This window comes from Pleurodeles waltl, chromosome 6, assembly GCF_031143425.1.
Source record: "Pleurodeles waltl isolate 20211129_DDA chromosome 6, aPleWal1.hap1.20221129, whole genome shotgun sequence".
NCBI classification, from domain to species: Eukaryota; Metazoa; Chordata; class Amphibia; order Caudata; family Salamandridae; genus Pleurodeles; species Pleurodeles waltl.
The window spans coordinates 181,770,035-181,794,165 of record NC_090445.1 but is presented as its reverse complement, the minus strand read 5'-3'; the positions used below and the strand labels follow the sequence as shown (position 1 = coordinate 181,794,165).

The 24,131-nt window shown below is 43.3% G+C and overlaps 1 protein-coding gene across 4 annotated transcripts in view; it reads left to right on the top strand.

Moving 5' to 3' along the window:
• Window positions 1-798: 798 nt before the first annotated feature.
• The window catches only part of CCDC200 (coiled-coil domain containing 200), a 40,469-nt gene continuing 17,136 nt past the window's right edge, over window positions 799-24,131 (top strand). For 2 of the 4 annotated variants that reach the window (XM_069242376.1, XM_069242374.1), the window contains exons 1-3: window positions 799-928; window positions 2,611-2,711; window positions 22,770-22,839. In XM_069242376.1, the coding sequence (XP_069098477.1) occupies window positions 2,634-2,711; window positions 22,770-22,839 (148 nt within the window). In that variant the 5' untranslated portion in view covers window positions 799-928; window positions 2,611-2,633. Of the gene's footprint in view, window positions 929-2,610; window positions 2,742-22,769; window positions 22,840-24,131 lie in introns of all 4 variants that reach the window. The other 2 variants (XM_069242375.1, XM_069242373.1) reach the window with 1 other exon arrangement.

Here is a 24,131-nt window from a genome sequence, read left to right as displayed (position 1 = left end):
TTTTCATGTTCAGTTTATGTGGCAATAAAAGTCTGGTTAGGAGTTCACAACGCTAATAGCTTTAACTTGCGCAAACTCGAGACCTACTGCATTGCAAGTGCTTGTTTAATTTGTTACTATAAACGTCACTTGAATGGTTGACCAACGAGACCCCTAATTGAGAATGAACAAAGAGTTGTGCACTGCAGGCGGCGTCTTCTCACTCACTAAAGAGGCAATCCGGGCGCATGCGCGAGTTTTCCAATTATCTGAAGAATGTATCTGCTGCACAAGTGCCTACGGATGTTTGGACCTTACCCTGGCCTCCGGGGGGCGCTCCATGGTAAAAGATGCTAAGGGTTGTCTTTTTTTTCAGACATATCTACTTGTGTTGTAAGGGGCATGACCACCCTGTGAAGGGACTGTCCACTGCCGGCTGGGACTTTTGTCTTGCTCTTCAAAACATTCAAGGGGGTACAGGAATAAGGGAAAGAAAGTTAGAGGGATCACAAAAGTAAATCACGCATCTTCACATTTTTTCGTTCAATGCCAGTTGGGTGCTTGGACTTTGGCCTCAGAACAAAATCTGCCACTCGCGAGTTAAATAGAGATAAGCGCAGAGCGTGCATTAATCAACTGAGCTATAGGCACGGCCGGCTGAGGCATTCTTGCCGCTTGACCTTGATAGGCTTCGTGGGGTGGACGGGGACTCAACCATGTACGATCCCGTATAGGGGGTTCTATAGCAACGAGAGAACGAATGTCTTGTTGAGGGCTCTGTTGCCCGACAACCACATTGTGATGCTAATAATTGTCCCGGGGCAGGAGGAGCCCTAGCAAAGAGGGAGGCGGGCCGGGGCGGGGCACCGCAGGGCAGCAGGCCCGCCCTCCCCGGCTCCAAACAGAGCTTCCAGCGACTGCACAGACTGACGGATGCCAGGACTCTGAGGTACCTACGTACTCGTGTGTATAGGAGTGCATTTCCACACTGTGCGTTCTCTCTGCTAATAGCGGTGTTCCATCCCACACTGTCCTGTCTCTGTGCTGATACAGGTTTCCCTTCCACGCTGTCCTGTCTGCATTCACAGTTTTCCCTTCCACGCTGTCATCCGCCTGACCTGTCTTTCTGCTGGTAGATATGTTCTTTCCCCCACTCTCTTGTCTCTGTACTGATACAGGTTTCCCTCCCACACTGTCCTGTCTGCATTCACAGTTTTCCTTTCCACGCTTTCATCCGCCTGAGACATGTTCCTTCTCACACTCTCTTGTCTCTGTGCTGATAGAGGTTTCCCTTCCAAGCCGTCCCCTGCCTGTCCTGATAGGGATATTCCCCTCCACACTGTCCTATCTCTATGTTGACAATTTTCACTTCCACACTGCCCTACGCCTGTCCTGTCTGTCTGCTGACAGCGATGTTCTCTTTCACACTGTGGCATCTCTGTGCTGCTAGGGATGCCTCCCTCCACACTGTCCCCAGTCTGTGTTGATAGAAGTGTTCCCTTCCACAACGCCCCGTGCCTGTGCTGAGAGAGGTGTTCCCTTCCACACTGTCCCTCCTGTGCTGGTAGAGGTGTTACCTCCCACACTGCCCTGTGCCTCCTGTGCTGAGAGAGGTGTTCCCTTCCACACTGTCCCGTGCCTGTGCTGATAGTGGTGTTCCCTTCCACACTGTCCCTCCTGTGCTGGTAGAGGTGTTACCTCACTCACTGCCCTGTGCCTGTGCTGAGAGAGGTGTTCCCTTCCACACTGTCCCTCCTGTGCTGGTAGAGGTGTTACCTCACTCACTGCCCCGTGCCTGTGCTGAGAGAGGTGTTACCTCCCACACTGCCCTGTGCCTCCTGTGCGGGTAGAGGTGTTATCTCACACACTGCCCCGTGCCTGTGCTGAGAGAGGTGTTCACCACCTCACTGTCCTGTCTCTGTGCTGGTAAAGATGTTCCTTTTCACATGTCTTGTCTCTGTGCTGATGGAGGTCTTCCGTTGCGCGTTGTCCTGTCTGTGTGTTGTCAGTTTTCCCTCCCACACTGCCCCTGCCTGCGCTAATAGAGGAATCGCCCTCCACACTGCCCCGTCTATATGCTGATAGTTCTCCCTCCCCTACAGTGGTGTTTCTGTGGTGAAGGTGCCCCCTCCCTTAATGTCCCTTCTCTGTGCATGTCTCCCCACCACACTGCCATGTGGGTGCCTCTATTGACAGATGTTTGCTGGCCTCTGTCTCTTCTCACAGAGGTGCCCTGTGCCTACCCTTCCGAGTATGTGCTGATAGCGGGAGTCCCGTCCTCCCAGCCTCCAACCTGTGCTGCTACAATAAGGTTACCAGGTAGCCATCATGTTACCAAGAATGCAGTGCTCAAGTCTTGGCTTTTCGTACATAATGCCAATGCATTCTGGGAGTTTCGGTCAAGTTCTTGCCAGTGAACACACCTGAAAACAATGATTTGTAAATGAAAAACTCAGCACCGGCGCAGAGCTCCCTTGATGCCAAGGAGCCATCTCGTGCTTACACTGGACGCGTCCCATGAATTACTTACTGGAGTAATAATCAATAAAAGAGGTTTAACTGGAGGTCCCTCCCCCTTCGGCCTCCTGCACACGTCAGCAGTAAATTACAGCGTCTCTGCTTCTCTTCTAGCCTAGAAGAGCTGGGCGGTTGGCATGATGACCTCTGCGTACCACTGGGAAGCCCGTCGAAGGCAGAGCTTGCTGGACAGGAGGCGGCACGAGAATGAAGAGGTAGGGGACTGCCACCCTGCCAGCTCGCAGGTACTTCTGGGCAGGGCCACTGGAATTATCAAGAAAAGGCAAGCTACGCTATCGATGCGACACAGCCTGTCTTTATTATTTTCATTTTTCATCGTTTTGATCCACATTGATACTGTTTGAGCTAAAGTTACAACTCATTATCACCAGTTTAACAGCCCAAAACAGCAATCACCAACTGAAAGGTGACCACTAAACACTTGGGCCCATATTTTTACTTTTTTGGTGCCGCAATTGCGTCACTTTTTGACGCAAAAGCGGCGCAAACTCACAAAATGAAATTGTATTTTGTGTTGTGACGCAAACGCGGCGCTAAAAAAGTATACATATGGGCCTTGAAGTCTCCCACTCACTTTTAATAACGTTTAATCTCTTTCTGCTACTTTATATTTGAAATTTAGTTGTCATCAGCAAATTAGGCATTAGATAATCGTTTATGTGCCAAGAGCAGTAAATCCTGTGGAAAAAGACGCAGCCTCAGAATTCCCATAGTTCCAGAGGCCTTCTCAAAGGGTTTTGGAAGCAAGAGGGTAGTCATTGTGGCAAGCACTGCCTGTGATCTTTGAAGTCACAGGGAGCTGATACTGTGAGCTACTCCTTTGTAGCGGTTAGCTGCCAGTGAGCAGCAAGGTCGAAGATTCAAAGGGTACTTCTGAAGTTTAATGAAGGGTAGAAACTCTGGTTGAGTGCATGTGAATACTACACAATAAATGGATTGTCCACTCAGCACTATTCACCTTATAAGTTAAAGGAATTTTATTCTATTTAAGTCTAATACCACAGTATAAGCAGTAGATTTGCTTTTAATCAACTAATTCGACCTTAATGCACAGGTAACAACTTTTTAATAATGAGAGCAGCTTTCTATGAAATTTATATTAGAGGGTCATCTGTGTGCTCGTGTGCCTGTGCAATCTAAACACAGAAGCCCTGCTTCTGAGTCTGTCGTGATCCAGGCGCTTTTTATCGCATTAGATAAATAACAATAACCTGGGATATGCTGCGATAAACAGCACCTATTGCGAATTCCTGGGGATCATGCAGGTTTTGGTGTGTACACCAGCACAAACTTCATGCACGATAAATACTGTACACTTTTCACCTGGATGACCTGTGGAAATGTAATGAAGGGTAAGATATTTAACACACCTGCTTATTATTGAATGCAATAAATATCCTCCAACTCGTAACAAACGGGTTCATGCACGGGTTGGAAAACGCCGACCCACTAATAATAAGGCTTTGTGTGTCTGGTTTATGATTTCAGAAGCTTCAGCGGTTTGCAAACCTAGCTATGCACTTTCGTGTACTTGCAGCAAATTAGCGTGAAGATCCACTCACCTTAAGACGCTGAAGCTGCAAGCATCTGATCACATGCTGGGGAGAAGGGCCTGACGTGGCGGAGCCATGTGCCCCTAGCAGGAAGATGATCTGATAAAACACATCAGTCCTTGTTTGGCACAGGGGCATGTCAGCAGGGATCATTCTGAGAGAATGTGCACTCTCTAGGACAGCGCAGCATTGCAGTGGTTGTTTCTACTCAATATCAGAGAGGAGATCCGAGCAAGGAGTCTGGGGTGCGCAGAGCTAGAGGGTGACAGCAGCAGCAAAGACAAGCACATCAAGGAGACCTGCTGAAAGGTAGCAGTCAGCACTGAGTGGCTCTGTCACTTATTTCTTCCTTATAACACGACTGACACAGTTCCTCGATTGGCCAGGGGGATAATGAGGGAGGAACATCATTGCATTTTTTGGTGCTATGCGTTGTTCATTGTTGGGCATGGTAGCGATGATCACTGCAATCCGTAGAAGCCTCTGAGTATTAAGCTGAAGGTCTGCCTGCCAGCCCTCTCAGCAGCTGGGTTTATTATTATTGCATTATTGCTTCAATTGTAGAGCACAACATTTACCATTACAGGCATCACAGTGCTAAATGAGCACAGCAGAAAGGAACACAAGGAACCATAAAAAAGGAAGGCATGTTGGGTCCCAGAGAGACCTTCCTAAAAAAAAAAAAAAACTTTAATTCGGGAAAAGCCAGGTTTTTAATTTTTGCCTAAAACCAATCAAGTTCCTTTTGGTTTATAGTTCTGGTGGTAGTTGAAGCAGGTACTAACCCCCCAGGTCAGTCTACTTCCTTTTCCTTCATGTTTTAGAACAGCTTTCCTCAACCACTGAACTTGGAGCATATTCATTTAAAAGAAACAGTCATGCTACCTGCCTCTAGTCCATTCCTTTCCTTCTGTTCAAAAGATGAACTTTCCTACCTGACTCATAGGTCACTTTGCACTCAGAAACGGTGGTCACAAGCCAGGTGATTACTCAGATTGTACGTTTCTCTTGAAATGTTGGAATGATCCAAACGATGCCAAGTGAATCCTGCTGTAGATAGATAATCATTCCCAGCAAACTGTTCTTTTGGTAACGAGCAGGCATCCAATAATGTGCATTGGGTTTGTGTACCTGACCCAGACACTCCTTCAGCCAATCACTGGCTGTTGCTGGTCTCAGCTCTTCTTCCCAGACCTGGAAAGAGGATGCAAGGGGTGGGGAGGAAGCTCATCATGTCTGTTGCAGGGTTTTGTAGTAGCCAGGCTTTTGTCGAGTCCTTGGCTCATTCATTATTTTTCACAAGTCTTTGGTTGCCATTGTGGAACAGAATACAATTCCCTTGCCTATTAAATGAATAATACTGACTAGACAATTATGTTGTTGTATTTATGTGCACTGTACCTGTGTTTCTACCCTACACCACTGCACCAGGGTTTCTATAATATTAAGTTATTTATCTTAATCCAGAGAAGGTAAATAGAAAATCTTCTTTCTGATCCTTTCAAGGGGCTGTGAATTCAGAATCAGGCACACAACTCCTCCCTTACAGTAGTTGTAAAAAGAACAGTTGAAGGACAGAATGCTGAACAATGTCAAACATTCACCCCAGAACAGAGATATGGACCTAAATACAACTTTTGTGTGCACCATGCCATTCCAGTTTGGACCCAGCCATATGCAAATCAGTCTTGACCCTGTTCACCATGGGAAAAGTCCAGTCTGAACTTCCAGGCAAGATCCGCCCTGGACCGGAAACAAGCATCCTGGAACCGGTTTCGGGGTATCAGGCCTCATCAGCCAGGATAGCTTGACTCCAGTGGCATGGCGAGCACGGGACCCATGCCTGGACATTGCAGTCCCACCACTTATGGCAACAAATGCATAAAGAACAATTGATGGATGGAATGCTGAACAATGTCAAACATTCATCCCCAGCACAGAAATCTTGGCCTAAATCCATCGTTTTTTTTGCGCACCATGCTATTCCAGTTTGGACCCAGCCATATGCAGATCATTCTTGACCCTGCTCCCCATGGGATCAGTCAATCCTGAACTGGCAGGCAAGCAAGCATCCTGGAAAACCAGCATCCTGAAACAAGCATCCTTGGACCAATTTTGGGGTGGATGTATGCCCAGATCTCTGTACTGGGGATGAATGTTTGAGAATGTTCAGCATTCCGTCCATCACCTGTTCTTTTTGTATTTACAGTAGTTGTTGCATGAAGGGATGGAGAAACAGAATGGGGCATAGATGGGCATGCAGAAAGAGCAAACCCACTTTTTGACTACCACTATTCCTAGAGAGCACGCTGCAGTCTTAGCGCTGCATACATTTAAGTCGACCCCCACACTTTGAATGGCTAGCCCTCATGCATGGAGGCACTTCCCATACATATACCTCTGTCCCCCAAGAAGAATGAGGAACTGGGGAGCCCACATGATAGAATAATTGAAGGAATTAGTGGACAGGAAGGCAGCGGGGAGGGGCCAGCTTTTTGCAGGAACACAGATTTACTGAGTTCACAGATGTGCCTGAAAATGATTGTGAACGGGATAGGGAAGATGAGGCACATGCAGGGAAGGCAGGCGATGAGGAAGGCAGATTATGGTTGATCAATGTTAGAGGTGAAATAGAAGACGAAGCGAGAGACAATAGTCACAGAGGACAAAGTAGGATCTCAAGCTAGAGGATCAAGAATTTGCTGCAATAATGAGATGTGGCAAAGTCAGAGGGAGGAAATCAGCAACCGGTAATAGTAGGGCTTCTTAGCAGATGCAGAAGGGCTCATGTCTCTCCACGCCATGGGGAGTTCAGCAGCCCTCATTTGCTTGATCCGTACTGGGTTATCCAGCCACTCTGTGTGATTAAAATGTTGGTTGCCCCCATGAATACCTCACTTGCTATTTCAGCTGTGCCAGTCTCTTCCTAAACTCTTTGTTCTCCTTTTCCATCTCCCTCATTAAGGCCATGTAGCTATTTTTGAACCTATATCCTTGAAAGTGACGGTACAGCTCAGTCTGTTAAAGTTTCCATTCTGTTATGTAATTGATTGGTTACTGTCCTCCAGCTTAGTTTTGACACATGATTCTCTGTGATATCGTGCTTTTCCATCTATGCACCGAGGTTCTGGCACAACATCCTCCTATACATCAGAACCACTCCAACGCAGCACCAATTTAGGAAAGAACTGAGACGCACCTATTAAAAACACTACATCGCAATGCATTAAATGTCCACAATCCTGCTTCCTCTCCTCTCTTATTACTCGTTGACTTTATGCTTACCTTTGACCCCGTACAGCGCTCCACTGCCTTTTGGCTAAGTTTACTCTATAGAAATACCATTTACATACATACTTAAATTTTTGTGAGGAGCACCCTAAATTCTGTATTTAGGTACATATTACACGGGAGCAGCAAACTACACTATTCAACTGCAAGTCTTTGGCTTGTGGACCCATGTAAACTCCATTTTTAAAAGGTGGTCCTGAGGGTGCCCTTGCGGTTTATTGACCATATTATCTGTTCTCTTTCTGCTTGCTTTTGCCCCCTTCCAGTAATCTCCTGTTATATCTTCTCTGGTTGTGTCCCAGCTCACATACAGAAGCTATTTACGGTCAAGACCTTCATTCCTACAATTTGCTGCCCACTTAAATCCCATTTTATGGGGACAAGAAGAAGATCTGCCCCACTAAAAATCGCACCCCTCACCCCAGTACAAAGTCTCTGCCTCTTAAGTATTCTGCATATTTCATTTTGGTCCTAGTGCTCCTCTATCCACTGATGCACTTGAAGCCCCTTTTCAAGGGCAACACAACGCCGCAAAACGAATCCCTTTGAGGAATGTGTAAATGTGGGTTTGTAATGACATTTTGTATTGTATTGAGCTGGATATGTGGAAGTGGGAAGTAGAAGGTGGAGGAATGTTACATATCATGACTTCAAACACTGGCTCACAGCCCCGGGCTGACTCGCAAGCACATAATTTCAGTAAAAAATGTATGTGTTCTCTTTGACCAGGGCTTTCCTTCACTGCCCAAACACAGACCCAGAGAGTTTGGCTGACTAGCTTCAAATGACAACGCTAAAGAAATGTCTTCTCTTAATCCCTCCCACTAAGCATGCTGTGATTGTGGGAGTCTGTTTACTTTCCCATCTTGATGCAGCAATGTCTTATGTCTTGGTCTCCGGAGTCCCTGATCTCTAAGCTTCAGCGGGTTTCAAAGATGACCTTTAAGTTTGCATGTAGATTCCATAGACTTGACAAAATGCAGCATTTTCAGACTAAATTCTTTTGCTTGATTTATCATGCCGTTTATAGGACTAATCCTCATGTGGCTCTTAGGCCACTGCACTCAGGGTCATTGCTGATGCTAAGAATTGTACACTTCAAACATGCGCTGTGGGGAGGTGTGAAGCCACCCCAGCTTTGAAACATCCTCCTTTCAGAGAATCGAGATGTATCGAAGTTCGCATGGGCATTAATTACATATTTAGTTTTTGTTTAGTTTGTGCCCTGTTTATCGGCCTGTGTGTGATATCTTCACATATTGCCTAGTTGATATACTCCTTGTACATTGTTTTGTTCTCCATTCTTAGAATGTTAATATTCAAGTGAAGGTTGTTGAGAGATCTTTGGGAGACCGATCTGATGAGGGACTGTACTTTCCTGTGGCTCGAGTTTCTTCCTTATTAATAAAATATCTTTCTTGGATTATTTCATCTCTGTCTTCATTGTCACCTTTATCTGACTTCTGACCTCTGCCTTGTTAATTGTCTAATTTTTCCTCACGCTAAGATGACCATGGCCATGCCTTGTATGAGTTAATAAATAAGCAATAGTAGAGAGGAGTGTGCTTTTGGGGGAAGACAAGTACTCTGGGAAGAGCTAGAAAGCAGGGGGTGAAGCTCTGTGGAGCAACATTCATTCCTTTGGGAGGATCATGGAAACCACAAGCCTATTACAAAAAAGGCTGAAGGGGGGAGATGTAGGATGATTGCAAGCTCTGTAGATGTCACCACGAGTAAACTAGGGGGTGGCAACTGGTTGGGTTGCCACCTTTTTTTTTGCTGGCCTCCATAGAAAAGTGCTGGACAGGCTGGTAAAAACCAGCTGAGATGGCAACCCTGGCTACTGGTCCTGTGCTGCGCATAGTTGCAAGCTGCCAGACTGGTGTCGACCATCTGCTGCACTTGCAGTTTCCTTCACATATGCTAGCCCACAACTAGAAGCAGTGCCCTGCCATGATTCTTGGAGCGAGCGGTGGTGCTTGGTAATAACTGCGGTCTGCCTGGATGGATGCATCATTCCTTTGCCTCATGTTTCGTCATCTTCAACTGGTACTTACATGAGGCGCTCCACCTGGAACATCATTTCAAGTTGGCCCGCAGAGTTGAAATCGGAAATGGCACAGCCATATTCTGCTGGTGAACCTGTTATGTGGTTTGCACAGTACAGTTGTTGGACTTAAAGTGTCTCATCAAGGAAGCCATTGATTAATAGATCATCATTGTTTGTATGGATACCTCAATCAAATGGGAAAGTAGACAGCAACAAAATGTATACTGCACACAGTTTGAACTGGTGATTTTGAGAACTTAATGCAAACTGTAGTTAAAATAGAAGTTTTCTTTGATTAACTAGATTTACATTGCATCCATTCTTTCTTTTTCAGAGTCAGTTTAACACAGCGATTGCTGCTACTGTTTCTTATCGCGTCTTGACTTTGTTTGTAATTGTTTCGTCATCAGAGCAGATACTTTGTAATCTGTTCTCAGCGTCTCCTTGTTTAAACCCCATGTCACTTCCCCTTCAGAAGTATTGTAATGTTGTGCACAATCATTTCTTCTATCGATTTGACTTTGTTTCACTTCCCTAGCGGAGAGTGTGGAGTATTTACAAATCTCAAGACTTCGCCTAGATTCTCCAACCACGAAGGCCAGTGAAAGACCCACAAGGAAGCAGCTGAAAGGACACAATGAGAGGGAAATGCCACCACCTCAGTGCAGCCACTAACATAGGGTCAGCCTCCTCTGTTAGTGCAATACACTCTCAGTGTTGGGCACTGTGGCTAGCACGGACTCTTTACGGTAAACACACCCCATTAGCGTAGTAACATTGCAATAAGATTGTATTGTAATAGTATTTATATAGCGCTTACTACCCCTGATGAGGCATCAAAGCGCTTTTCGGAGAGTAGCACACTTTATTCAGCACAAACGTGCAGTGCAACCAAAACTAAAATGAGAGAATCCCTTGATTAAACCAAGAACGGATGGGCAAATATCACTAAACGTCCTTTTTAGATTTATTTTCCCTTCATTGGTTAGAGAGTGTGGGGTATACATCCCCAGAACAGACACAAATAAGAGCGCCCTCTCTTTTGCATTTCCTATCCTGACTTTTTTTTGCAGAAACAGCAGTAGTGTGGGCATTTCTAGGATACGTTTTAGTCAGATAAAAGTACTCCTTTAAAGTCTGGGACATTGCAGGTGAGTACAATGGTGCCATTTGCAGGTAGAGGGAACTTCCATGTAGGCCCTGAAAATTACTAAAAAAGTGTAGAAAATTGCAGACAATCAAAGTAGTTTGATTTCACGAAGAAAATGTAAAATGTATGCTATGCTAGCATAATGCGGGTTAAGGATTACTTTTCTGGATTCCAGCTACCTGCAAGCCAATCATTTCCCCCCTCACCTCAGACCTGAACTGTGCAGTAATCCTGGTGCAGACTGCAGCCATTTTTCCCATCTTTGCGGATGCAGATGTCTTGAATGGCTGTGCGACAAAAGCACTGTTCGGTAGGTCTGGCTTGACAGCACAGTTGCTTCCAACATATTTTTGCAGATTCTTTAACAAATACATAGAGTAGGCTTTGGCTTCACTCCAAGGAGAATCACTCCTTCGCCTCATACTATTGGCTTTTTTGTGAATCATTCTGCAATGAAGGAAGAATGCACAAGGGACTATTTTTCACATGAAAAGCGCACTCAGCGATCAATCACTCTTGTTTGTTACATTCAAATCTATATCACCTATTTTCATTCTATATAGAAAGCAATCCATTTTTGCTTTGGTTTTCCCAGAAATGTGGAAGCCAGTAGGACAGGCTTTAATGTGCTAAAAACATGTTGCATACAACACATGTAAACAGCACCTATAAATGTCTGTATTTACATGTTTTTGCCGTTTACAGCAAAACCTACAGGCTCTTCTAATGCTTCTTTTTGAAGCTGCAACGAACCCAAAAGTAGTTTGGCACAGATTGTGTCCAATTTTTTTACGCCTGAAAATTGAGGAACAAATTTCACCAATGCTTATTCTTCCTAGCATTAGGTTGGACATGATCACGTTAACTGCAGGCTGTGCCTTTATACCATTAAAGGTATTCAAGTTGATCCTCTATTACTTCCATGTATGAATGTGTCAAATGTCTCTGTTCACTGTACAACAACACACCAACACCTCCTCCCTTTATTGTTGGAAGTGCGCATTAACTCATTTATATAATTCGATGTAAAAAAAAAAAAGTGCCATTCCGCATGATCATTTCCACCACTGTCCCCCTGAATATAGTTTTTGTAAGAGATTTTCCAAGAAACTGTGCACAAATACAAATTGTGGGTACACAAAACTTTATGGAGGAACATACACTTTTAGCTTCATCAAGATTTGCCAAAGCTCAGAACAATTGCATAGTCTGATGCAATGTCACAGTACAAATGCCGAAATGAAGGCCTTGAGCTTACATTTGGGGGAATACTGCTGATAAAGTGCCATAGTCGTCAGAGAGACAATAATGATGGTAAAATGCCCAACTATTCCGTTTATGGGTTCATTTTAATTTACTCACCATAATGTAAAAATAATTAGGTATTTTGATAATTTAAAGTGCAATGAATGGTTTATTCAGACAGAAAAGGATGCTCAGGTTTGGATAATTGTACAACCAGTAGGGCGTCAAAAGGGTTAGCAGAAAAGCTGTAGCTTGAATTACCCAATGTTAGTGATTTGTAATAAATTAGAGGTTTATGCCCTTAGTCTTGCAGCCGGCAATCTAGGAGGATGCAACGAGGCATGTGCAGGAAAGCATGGCTGGTTTTGGATTTGGGGACTGTGAGAGTGTACTGGAACCAGAAGACATGAAACTTTGCTTGGGATAGCTATTTTGTCCACATGAAGTAAACGCAGTACACATCTGCAATGTTTTGGGGAGAAAACATCGATTTAATCCACGAAATTGCTTGTTTTACATGCCTTTTTAAAAGTTGATGCTAATTCGAACATGGATTTTGAGGGTCAGGGTGCAACATATTTTCACGTAACCAATGAGTTAGTACCTTTTAATTGACTAAGGACTTGACTTTGAGTGCCCTGGTCATTAACGACTACTGTGCAAACACCTGTTTGCTTAGGGGCTTACTAGATCCGGTAATTCTCCCGTGTGATAACCTCAGCCTCCCCATATAGATGTATGCGAGTCAAAACTGCCGAAGTTCAATCGGGAAGGTGGGGGGGGGGGAGTTTAATACACATTGTGAACATGCAGTTTTTGATCTGGAAAGCACCTAGATCTGCTTGTAATGCCCAATTTAGAGAGCTCATATTGTAAAAAAAGGGGAATCAGAATTTAACAGGTGTGATAAATGTTACATCCCTCGCTGGCCACTCCTATTCAAGGTTTAAGTATACGGCGCACACAGCGCATAAGCTCTGAATCCTCATACTTGTTCCTGCCCATGTAGTACAAAGAAGGTAAGAAGCTTAAGCACTGAATGATGGAAGAAAATATGTTCAGGTACTGCAATGAAAGCAACAAACCTGCAGCACGGGAGACTGTGTAGCTTGACTAACACAGCTTCAGACCTTGCTTTGCACGCAACATTTAACCAGGTCCTCATATTACGGCTCCAGGGTGGATTGTCAGAGGTGGACCACCATTCAAAGTTAATGGGCGCTTCCTGCTTGCAAAGTGATAGGGGTAAGAGGAGAATAGAGATCTATTACAGGTAACCCAAAGCCTCTCATCTCAGAGCTCATCGGCGAGTGCCAGTCGAGGACACAAAAGACTGGCGGCGGCTGACAGATTACATACAATGCGGTGATGGTAACAGACCCTTCTTGCTCAGTCAACCACAGACACCTATTTTATTTCTGGAAAGGTTTCTCTTCAGAGAGCAGGAAGAGACACTACACATTGTGACTGGACTAGCGTGAGGTGGCCTGGGTGAAGGGATGATCCTCTTTAAAACTTCAGGGGAGGAGGGCAGAAATGCCAACAAGTATTGGCAAAGCCAATACGTCTAGCTTCCATTTTTATTTCTGACTAAATTATTTAAAAAAGCCTGCTACAATTGCAAAACAATAAAAGTTGGCTTTCCGTGTGCAGTTTTAGACTGTACAGTGCCAACTAACATTGTCAGTAGAAATCTTAATAGAATAAATGCAGCAGCCTCTCCTTCCAAGTACGGCATTGCTAACCAGACACTCTCCTGTCCTAATGTATGTCTAACTCACACAATCTCACCGCACTGTCATACATTTGCATCTCATCAGTAATGATGCAATATCACCCTAACCCTAGATAATTAATATGTTAAAATTAGCATAGAAATAAAACTGTCATGTTAGAAATAGAAGAAATAGATGCTATTGGCATCTTACTCTTGTGAATAAATCCTGCATAAATGTTTGACGTGTTTTGAATGTAGATACCTAAGCTTAACGTATTTCATGCATATCAATATCTGTGCTGATCTAGAAGGCACACCTGCTGTTGCTGAAATATAAGGAAACTTAGGGCCAGGTTTACAAGGAACTGCCACAGCGCGTTGCTGCGCCAAAATTGACAGCGCCGTGCTGCATCAGTTCTGAAATGCAGGAATGCCCTGTATTTACAAATATATGCTGCACTCCTGTGTTTCCCCTAGTAATGGTGCTAAATTTAGCAGCCAGCGCCAACACAGGCATCCTTGTACCAAAGTGCAAGGGTGTCTGCGTTGAATGGAACGATTGTTTATGTGCAGGAAGGTGCACATAAACAATCTACAATGGAGATTTGGCATTTCTATATGTGCCGCAGAATGCAGCAAACATACAAGTAGCAAATTGTCATTATTGAATGATTGTTTGGACATACACAATCATTCATGGCGTTTTGCTCTTTCTATGTGTGCTGAAAAATGCAGCACACATGGAAAAAGTAAAAACGAGGAGAAATAAAACTATTTCTCCTCGTTACGTCATGCTAACACCACCCCTGGGGTGGCGTTAGTTTTTGGCACTGCTACAGATTTACAATTCTTGTAAATCTGGAGCAGCATCAAAAGCAATGGGTGTTGCAGTGGAACGCCCACAGAAACACCCATTGCACCCCCTCTGCCGCAGAAAACTGTGTCGGTGGGGCCCATATTTACAAGGCTGCGTTAAGCCACAAAAAGCAGCTTAGCGCCGCCTTGTAAATATGGTGCAGTGCACAGCGCCACCGGAGTGTTACAAAACGTGGTGCTCTGGTGGCGCTAGGGGCTTGGAAATATGCCCCATAATGTGCAATTAACTCTGTCTCAGCCCTATTTCTTTCTCGCCTCAATACCAGCAAGCTGTATGTATCCCTTGAGTTTACTGTGGATCGCTCAGAGCAATAGCCACCTTTACTGGCGGCCACTCCATGAATTTACCACATCTACAAGAAGATGCTGCATGCACCATTTCCCTCTACTAAACATTGCTCCTCACATCTACTGGCTAGTGTACTATTCATTATGTACATTGACTTAGGGATCTTCTATGCACCCTTCACGTCTACTAGGGATGCACCAAGCATTCATAATGTCTGACCTAGGCTACTCAATCGCTCCTCCACTTTTATGGGCGCTAGACTATAAATGCTTCACATCAACACTGGCTGCTCCAGGCATCCTCTGTTTATGCTTGGCTGTCCCTTGCACCCCATCTGGTGGAGTCCAATTGATGCATCTTCTACATTTGCTCGTCACTGTTCCGTGCACCCACCTCCTATGTAGAAGATGAGCCAAACAAGCATAGCCTCTGGGGTCTGCTCCACACAACTGTCCACCTCTGTTGGAGGTTTCTCCTAACAACTGCAGCCTCGGCACTACATATTCCACACCTTTGCTAAGGGCTGGTATGTACTTTCTCCATTTCTGCAGGGTGGTGAAAAATGTATCAACTTACAACAACTGGAAGCTACCTGCTGTGGCCACCAGCATTTCCCTAAAAGAATATAACGTTGTACTTCTCTTCTTTCAGACTCACAGTCTGGTCTCTTGTACCTGGAAAAATTATTCCCATTACCTTGCAACTTGAAGATCGAAGGAAGGGGCAAATCTCATATCACTGATTGGGTAGTGACAAAATGTATTACTGTGGGACTAATAAACAAGTGAGCTACACTGTGCACCGTCAAAGGAAACAGATGGGATGGGATGTGATCATAATTGTTAGGTTTTCAGGCCACATAACCTAGAGACCTGTTTCACCAACGCAGCCATGTCACATAACTATACTTAGTAAGTTATTTCACCTCGTGCCTAAAATTAGAAATACGTCTGAAGTAAAAAATGCAAATTTACGTTACGTTTTTTATCACAATCTTTTCCCTCACCCACTTATGCAGTCACTTTATGCTATTTCTAATTTACCAGTTTGTTACAATCAATAACGTTTCTGGTATGAATGTTTTATTACATATACAATTTTTTTTTAAAAAATCAACATTAATGGTGATTTCCAGGTTCTTGCTCCCTCTCCTTCCCAAATTATTGAAAATACCTTCACTGGAGGCATGGCCGGAAAAACAGAAGGCTCAAAGATGCTCTCTCTAATCATTTTGTAAGGGGATTTGGAACGAGGACCTCCTCCTTGCACAACTCTCTGCCTACCCCATGCATCACCAACTGTTATTCCCCACTCACCATATCACTTTATCTTTATGAAAAAAATAATTATGGATCCTTCGAAGTGCAAATGTAGATATTGTGTCCGTGCCACCTAAGCCTAGCAGGCCTAGCAAATTCAGCAGCTTTCTGCAGCTCCACCTCACTTCAACATGTTCACCACCATACTGAGAAGCTGAACAACATGCCTTAAAGACAGTTGTAAACTTAAACAGTATTAAAAGGAGTAGAAGAAACAGTGACACATGAACAAAAGGCTCACGTTAGTAGCATATGTAAATACTGCGTTCACTGTGCTTTCGCCTCAGGTGTAGTTTACACTTTTAACTACCAAATAGAGTCCAGACTACACTGGCATGGAGAAAAGTGAGACAGACTTCTTGAAGACAGTTGTAAACACAGTTCAGACTGTATGAAAGAAACAGAGGAACAAATATGCATCAAAACATTATTTTACTCGGGTGCTTAAAGCAACCACAACCTTTTCACTCAACTAAGGGATCCTATCTTGAGGATGGTGAACCCCCAGACCTTGTGGAAAGCTATGAAAGCCTACCTGTGGCTTTCAATGTTGCTCCTGTCCAACCCTAAATTGACTTCCCAGTTCCCCAGATCTCTAACCACAGACCACCTTCAGCTCATATGGCATCTGGGAAGTTAGATCATTTCAACTTCATGGATGTACCTATGGAAACACTAGCCACCCCTTTTTCTAAAACCATCTACTCCTCCCTTCATTATCTGTTGCATAGTTGCCATTTAGCAGTCAAGTATCATCTAAACATCCTCAGCGCGTCTCATGATGTTGTTGATCTTTTCTTCCCTCTACTCTACGCTACCCTTTGATGTGATCGTGAAGATCTGCAGATATCAACAATAATATAATACAGCACAACCGACTCCTTAGTGACCAATATCACCTCTGTAATGCTTATCACTAAACCTCTCTGCCCACACTAGCTCTGCACATAGACTGAACATCATCTACCTTCTGCCAAGAAAGAAAAACATATTTCTTGGGAAAAGCATCTTTCTCTGTGAATTTGCACTGGGCAATGCAAACAAAACAGCGTTCTATGTTTGTTCAAGACATCGAGCACGCTCTGCAAAGCATCTGTACTCAATATGATCATTGCCATAGATCTGCATCTTTACATAAATGACCACATCTCGATCGATTGCTCCCACCATTCTTAGCTCCCTTTTACCTTTGCATTCACCCACTGCAAATCTCGTGGTCAATAAAAACAGAAAACTTTATGGGTGCTCTTTTCAAAAGCAAGAAGAATGAAATGTTTTGCCCTTTGGGTCTTGAAAGATCACCATGAAGAAAGAAAATCCATCAGGAGAACAGAGAACACTTGTAAGCAATACCCTACTCTTGAGACTCTGGCTCCGCTTAGCACTGCCAGAAAGCAACTACAAAACCCATTTTCAGGTCCAAATTATCACATAACAAACCTCTTTTGGACATTACCAAAAATGACCCATATTGTCAATAGCACCTCCATGACCAGCCTAAATGGAGTCCCCAATTCTAGATGTAAAGAATTCGTAAACTTCTTTATTGAAAAAAACGCATATCTACAGAATTCTCACTTCCTTCAATCACTGATCAGCTGACTGATGAGAATCTAATCATGAAAGCGCAGACATCCTTCTCTAATTTTACAGTTTCCTTGGAGCATCAGCTGCTCAGTAACGTTTGTATAGAAGTGGCCAAACACTTGTTAACAAACTGGACTCGTTTTGTGAACGTATGCAAGGCATATTTCTTAACTGTTTGAAAACTAGTCAAGCCTTACCTATTCTGAAGAAAGCATAGGTGAATCCCAGTGCCCCCAATAGCGCCTGCCCTCCATACGGGCTACCTTTCCTGGGAAAAGTGATTGCAAGCTGTGCTGCTTCCCAAATATCTCACAACATCCAAACAAAGAGTCTTCTGGGCATTTTCAATCTGTTTCAGACAGGGTTGAAGCACTGCCACTGCTCTTCTACAAATTGTCGATGATCTTTTTCCTGGACCCATGTCTGCCCTACTTAAATGTGCTCCATGACTTTGTAGCTTTATTTGATACAGTCAACCATATCCCCCGAATTATAGCCTTAAGAATCGAATGGGCATTGTTAGTGTGGTACTAAAGTGGTTCTCCTCATACCTGCCAAACCAAATCCAAGCAATAAAAATCATCAAAGTTTTATTCAGCAGAGCCAACCTGAAAAAGAGGTCCCTACAGGATCCACCCTGTCACCAACTTATTTTAATTCTTAGGTAAATCACTTGGGCCCATCCAACAAACGTTTTAAACACTGAACCATCAATAAACTGACAATATCCGAATATATAGGAAAATCATCTACCCTAATTATATTTTACTGCTCTTCAAAATTGTCAAAAACGTCCGAAGACAGATGTTGAATCATCACCCAAAACATGACCTTTAAAAAGTAAGGGGCATATTTACAAGGAACTGGAGCATCGTCTCTAATTCACCAGTTCCCTTGCGCACGTTAGGACAATAGTGTCAGAATGTTTTATGCTATTGTGGCGCTTTGATGGACTAGTACCAAAGATTTTGCCACTGGTCCAGAAAAGCACAGAAAGGCCCACAGGCTAATGCACTAGCGTCACTTTAAGGCCTGCCCTGAGCAGGCGTTAAAAAATTACACTAGAAAAGCGCAGTGAAATCTTGTAAATTTCACTCTGCCATTTTTTCGGGCCTCCCTACGGGGGAACTCCCCCTTGCATACATTATACCTGACGCAGGCATAATGTGGCGCAAGGGGTTACAAAGTGGTGCAATGCTTGCATTGAGCTACTTTATAAATATGGCGCAGGCTGGGGGACTGGTTAGCACTACCTTAGCGTAAAAAAAATGACACTACGGCAGGGCTAAGAGGCGAAAGGGGCTTGTAAATATGCCCTTAAGTTTGGATTAATCTCAACAAAAAGTCCAATATTTCCATACAGCCTTGGAATGAGTCCACATACTCATCTAGATTGCAAACCAACCATTGTGGACACTGCCAAATCTGTCACCCTAGACTACAAGTGTAACCTACATTTACAAATTTCTGCAATGCCTAAAAGTTCAACCTATTAACCCAAACTACTCTTGTGCATCAGGCAATTCATTCCTGACCAGGATCAAAAGCCAATATTTTATCCCCTTGTACCTGAACTTTCCAGACTTAACTATGGGAATTATCTTTTTATATACCTTCCCAATGATCATCTTGCACCTATCAAAGCGGTGCTAACTGCTTCTGCTTGCTTCAGGTTGGAAAATATTCCACCACGTTAACTCGGTCCTAACATATTTTCAGTGGATCTCCATGGAAACTTAAGTACAATTTAAAATAAACTCCATCGCCCATCCAGTCTCCCATGGAGAAACTTAGGGCCGTATTTATACTCCGTTTGCGCCGAATTTGCGTCGTTTTTTTCGACGCAAATTCGACGCTAAACTAACGCCAACTAACGCCATATTTATACTATGGCGTTAGAGGCGAATAGCGCCAAAGTTCCCGGAATGTGCGTCATTTTTTAGCGTGAACCCCTTCCTTGCGTTAATGATATGCAAGGGAGGCGTTCCCGTCTAAAAAATGACTCCCAGGCCTTTACGTGGTATTTATACTCCCGGGCAAAAGAGACGCCCGGGAGTGGGCGTGGCTAAAAACGGCGCATTTGCGCCGCTTTTTAACGCCTGGGTCAGGCATGGCGTTAAGGGACAAGTGGGCTCAAAATGAGCCCAGAGTGCCCTCCCCTGCCCCCAGGGACCCCCCCTGCCACCCTTGCCCACCCCAGGAGGACACCCAAGGCTGGAGGGACCCACCCCAGGGACATTCAGGTAAGTTCAGGTAAGTTTTTTTTAATTTTTTTTTAATAATTTTTTTTGGCATAGGGGGGCCTGATTTGTGCCCCCCTACATGCCACTATGCCCAATGACCATGCCCAGGGGACAGAAGTCCCCTGGGCATGGCCATTGGGCAAGGGGGCATGACTCCTATCTTTACAATGATAGGAGTCATGTTGATGGGGGATGGGCGTCGAAAATAAATGGCGCAAGTCGGGTTACGACAAATTTTTCGACGTAACCTGACTTGCCCCATTTTAAGACGCCCATGCGCCATTTTCCCCCTACGCCGGCGCTGCCTGGTGTACGTGGTTTTTCTCGCGCACACCAGGCAGCGCCGGTCTGCTTGCGCCGGCTAACGCCATTCAATAAATACGGCGCCCGCATGGCGCTTCAGAATGGCGTTAGCCGGCGCAAAACTTTTTGACGCTAAACTGCGTTAGCGCAGTTTAGCGTCAAAAAGTATAAATATGGGCCTTAAAATCTCTGGTGGCTGGCAAGGATCAAGAAATGCTCAATCCCTTCTTCTTGAGCCTCCTACAGTTAGAAAAGAATGGTATTTGAAGCAATCATTCTTGGCTAGCATCAGAAGTATTTGCTGTTCAACTCTTCCTGATGTCCGTACCACCCCAGGTCTTGAAAACATCAAAAATCATACACAAAATCCTCCTGTACCTCAGACATTTTGATTGTACTAGAGCGGCTGCTAGTGACTTTGCTTTAACTTCTGCTTATTTTGTTCTGACCCTGGATATTACCAGTATATTTACCTATACTCCTTCTCGTTTATTTCCTGCATTCAATTCTTATGTTTTCTCGTGGGCTCTTTTGTATAGTGCTCTAACACTCTTGCTGCAACTTCATGCTATACAGAACCGCATAAATGAACATAAATATTAATATTATTATAGTCTTTAGATGGTAGTGTTGCTTCATCTACAAACATATTTTCCCTACAATTATATTCAACCTATGCCTGCAAGTTGCATATACTAAGTAAATAAATGTGTCTAATTACATCATTTACATTAAGATATACATAGGTTTATTTTATTTATATAATCAACAAGCAAACCCCATGCTTCCCTTTAGGACTAGGTTGACAGTGCAGCTTTCTGCAAGATTTATTGTTAATAATTATTTAAAATATACATAGAGAAGTCTGCAGTCTTTGTCTCTACCTGAATATCCCTCTCTCACCTCATGCTGTTGGCTACATGGTGCCTCATACCACCTTCCCAGAAGTGCTTTGATTGGAATACATGAGGGACTGTTTTACATCTGAATACAATCATTCTGCTGTTTGTCACATTTCATTTTTTATTTTGATTATGCGTTCTATACAGAATGTAATGATTTGTGATACTCTTTTCCCAACATTATCAAATGCTGCAGGCAATGCTTTATTTAAACAGCATTTGTGCATGCAAAATGTTAGCAACATTTATGAACGAGGTGTTTAATCTGTTGGCACATTAAAGACAGGTTTACTGTCTTTACCAATGCCTGTTTAAATTTTCCACCCCTCTCTTTTTCTTTTCTGTCCACCCTATTTTTAATACCACTAAACCCTATTTATTTACTCTTCATTTGGCCTTATTTTAACTTATTTTTTTGTTATACTGATCTAATTCCCATGAAAGTTTTGTACTGTAAGGTAATAAAATTGAAATTAAAATAGCTTTAGCATGTATCTAGGACAACCCCTTTTACACAGCAGAAGCCATGAATCGCCAAAAAGGTATGATTCCCCCGGCCAAGTTTAATTAAATGTGGTGTTATCAGCAGAAAGTCCAAGAGGGTTATTTAATGATGAGGGGAAAGATGTACTTACTATTGAAAAAGCCTGCTGGCATAGAGCAAAATGGGACAATGCTGAGCGAGTACCCACATAACCCTTACTAAATCGAGCTCAAGGTATCTTTCTGTACCCTTTTTGCCTCCCACTCGGCCCTGTGCTTTACATTGTAGTCTTACTTCATTTTAATCTGCTGAAAAATAGGGGTTAGATTAGGCGTACATAGGAAAGATCCACACACTGGTTTACTGGTAGACAGCTCTGATTTGAACCCCTATTAACCAATGTGAGGTGTTGCTTCCAATGAACATGTTAGCTACGTCATTGCACAATGTGTTTGGGGCAGGGTTTGCCAAACTGTGGTTCCCAACCCAGGTGATTTTTGGTGGGTCACAAAAGTCAAAGCAATAAATAAAGATGCCTTTGAATTCTGTATTTATCTTGTCATATTTGCTGCGCTTCAAATAGGGATACCAAAGGTCAGGCTTCATCATGTGCTATTTTTTTTTAACATGAGGACTGGTATTTACAAACTCCTCTTACTTTCAATCAGAGAAAGAAAAGTAAAGTGAATTATGTGACAATCTTGCTGAGGTACATGAAGTGTGGAAGGAAAGACTGCAGGATGTCATTTTTTCTTAATGCACAAAAACATAAACATAATACCTGGCGGTGAAATGTATCCATTCAGCAGTTAGGAAAGCAAAAATGAAGCACATTTTTTGAAAGGCTGAAGTGTAATGGAAGCAAAGATTTTAGTTGAATCAGAACAAATCGGGCCTCTTTACTTGGGAATGCACAAATAATAAATGCATATTCACTGAAACCCAATTTGCACACATTATCAGTTGCTTGCAATATAGTTTGATCAATAAAACGGTATGTCTGTGCAAATTTAGTGACTATTTCAATGGAAAAGGTGCTGTCCCTAAATGACAATGTGCTACCACACAATGCTTTAGTTACTTAAAAAAATCGCCCACCTCACGTCCATTAAAACTAGACGGGTTGCAAAAGGTTGTTGTACTAAAAAAGTGGATGGGGTTCTAAAAAGTTTGGAAAGCACTGGTCTACGGCAAGCAGTTCTTGGTACGAGTATTTACACAGTTTCATTCATGTGTTTGGCAGGCGGCGAAAAACGCACTGAATACTACCAGACAATCAAGAAAATCGGAAGAACATATCCTACCCCAGCCAGGTGCGTATAAGTCTGCTTTGGCCAATGTTTAGCCGCTCCCATGGTACATGCCCGGCGGATTTGGTGGCTGTACTGCACTTATTTAAAAAGGCATGCGGTGTCTCTGGATACAGTAGGCATTTAATTAGAAGCACTGGGCTACAATGGATCCTGTCACTGCGTAAACTGGAATACGACATAAAGAAAATAAAGTACCAGAAACAAACAGAAGAAGTGTAACAAAGCAAAATAATAAAACAGGGAAATATAGGCAAAACCGCCACCTAAATGTAGAAAATGTAGCAACAGAAATAACTAAACACTGAAAAAAATTGCATGACAAATACAGTTCGAAGAGGTTGTCGTCATCGAGAAATGTTAAATTTAATTTTAGGTGAGAGCGAACAACAAACTTTAGAGTCACTGGGAAAGAGCCTGTGAATGAGGTTGTCTTTGCTCCAAACCAAAACTTGCACCACTTGTAACATTGTGAGACAAAGTCAGGCAATTCACTCACTACATCAAGTAAAACTACAATGTAGAATACCATCTGTTGTTCATGCTCTTTTTTTCAAGCGGTATACTGTACTAGTAGCTAGATTAAAGAATACACAGACAATCTCATTATAACAGATAACAAAACTTTTAAATAACACTGAAAACTTGCCAAACAAAATTCAAAATCATATGGGCTTGTTTGCAAACGTATGTTTGGGAGTATGCACAAGATTTTAACCAGAAATACCTCTCTCACACCAGCTAGGAATTTATAAAGGGATTCTTGGCAGGCATAAGTGCATTTACTGCTGCAGATTTATCGACTACAAATGCAGAGCAATCCCCAGAAGTTAATTCCACTCAACATTTGGAAAGTGGACATTCCAAGGTCTGGTTTTCTCTCAGAATTTGGCATCTCTGACAAATATGTACGTGTGAGGGAAATCCCAAACTCTTCTCTGACCCCTTTCCACCCTAGAAACGGTCAGACATTTACTACAGCCAAAGACAGCAGGAACTCCCCATCCAGGATGAGAACGGGAACACATCATCTCTAGTTTTACTGTGGGTGCAGGGGAAGGTCTATCTCCATGCTGAAAAGGTTTTGCTGTAGAAATAAAACTGCATTTGCACAGGAGGCTGCACGTCTCTTGTGCAAATTACTATGCTATGTGCGAATGCACAGATGGAATAGGAGGCCATGGGAATATTTATATTTCATTCCCAGATGTGCGCAAGGCAACCTAAAGCCTAATGTGGCTTTTCCAGGATTACCCTGACCCTACCCTAATTGAGGTAATTCTTAGCACATTGCG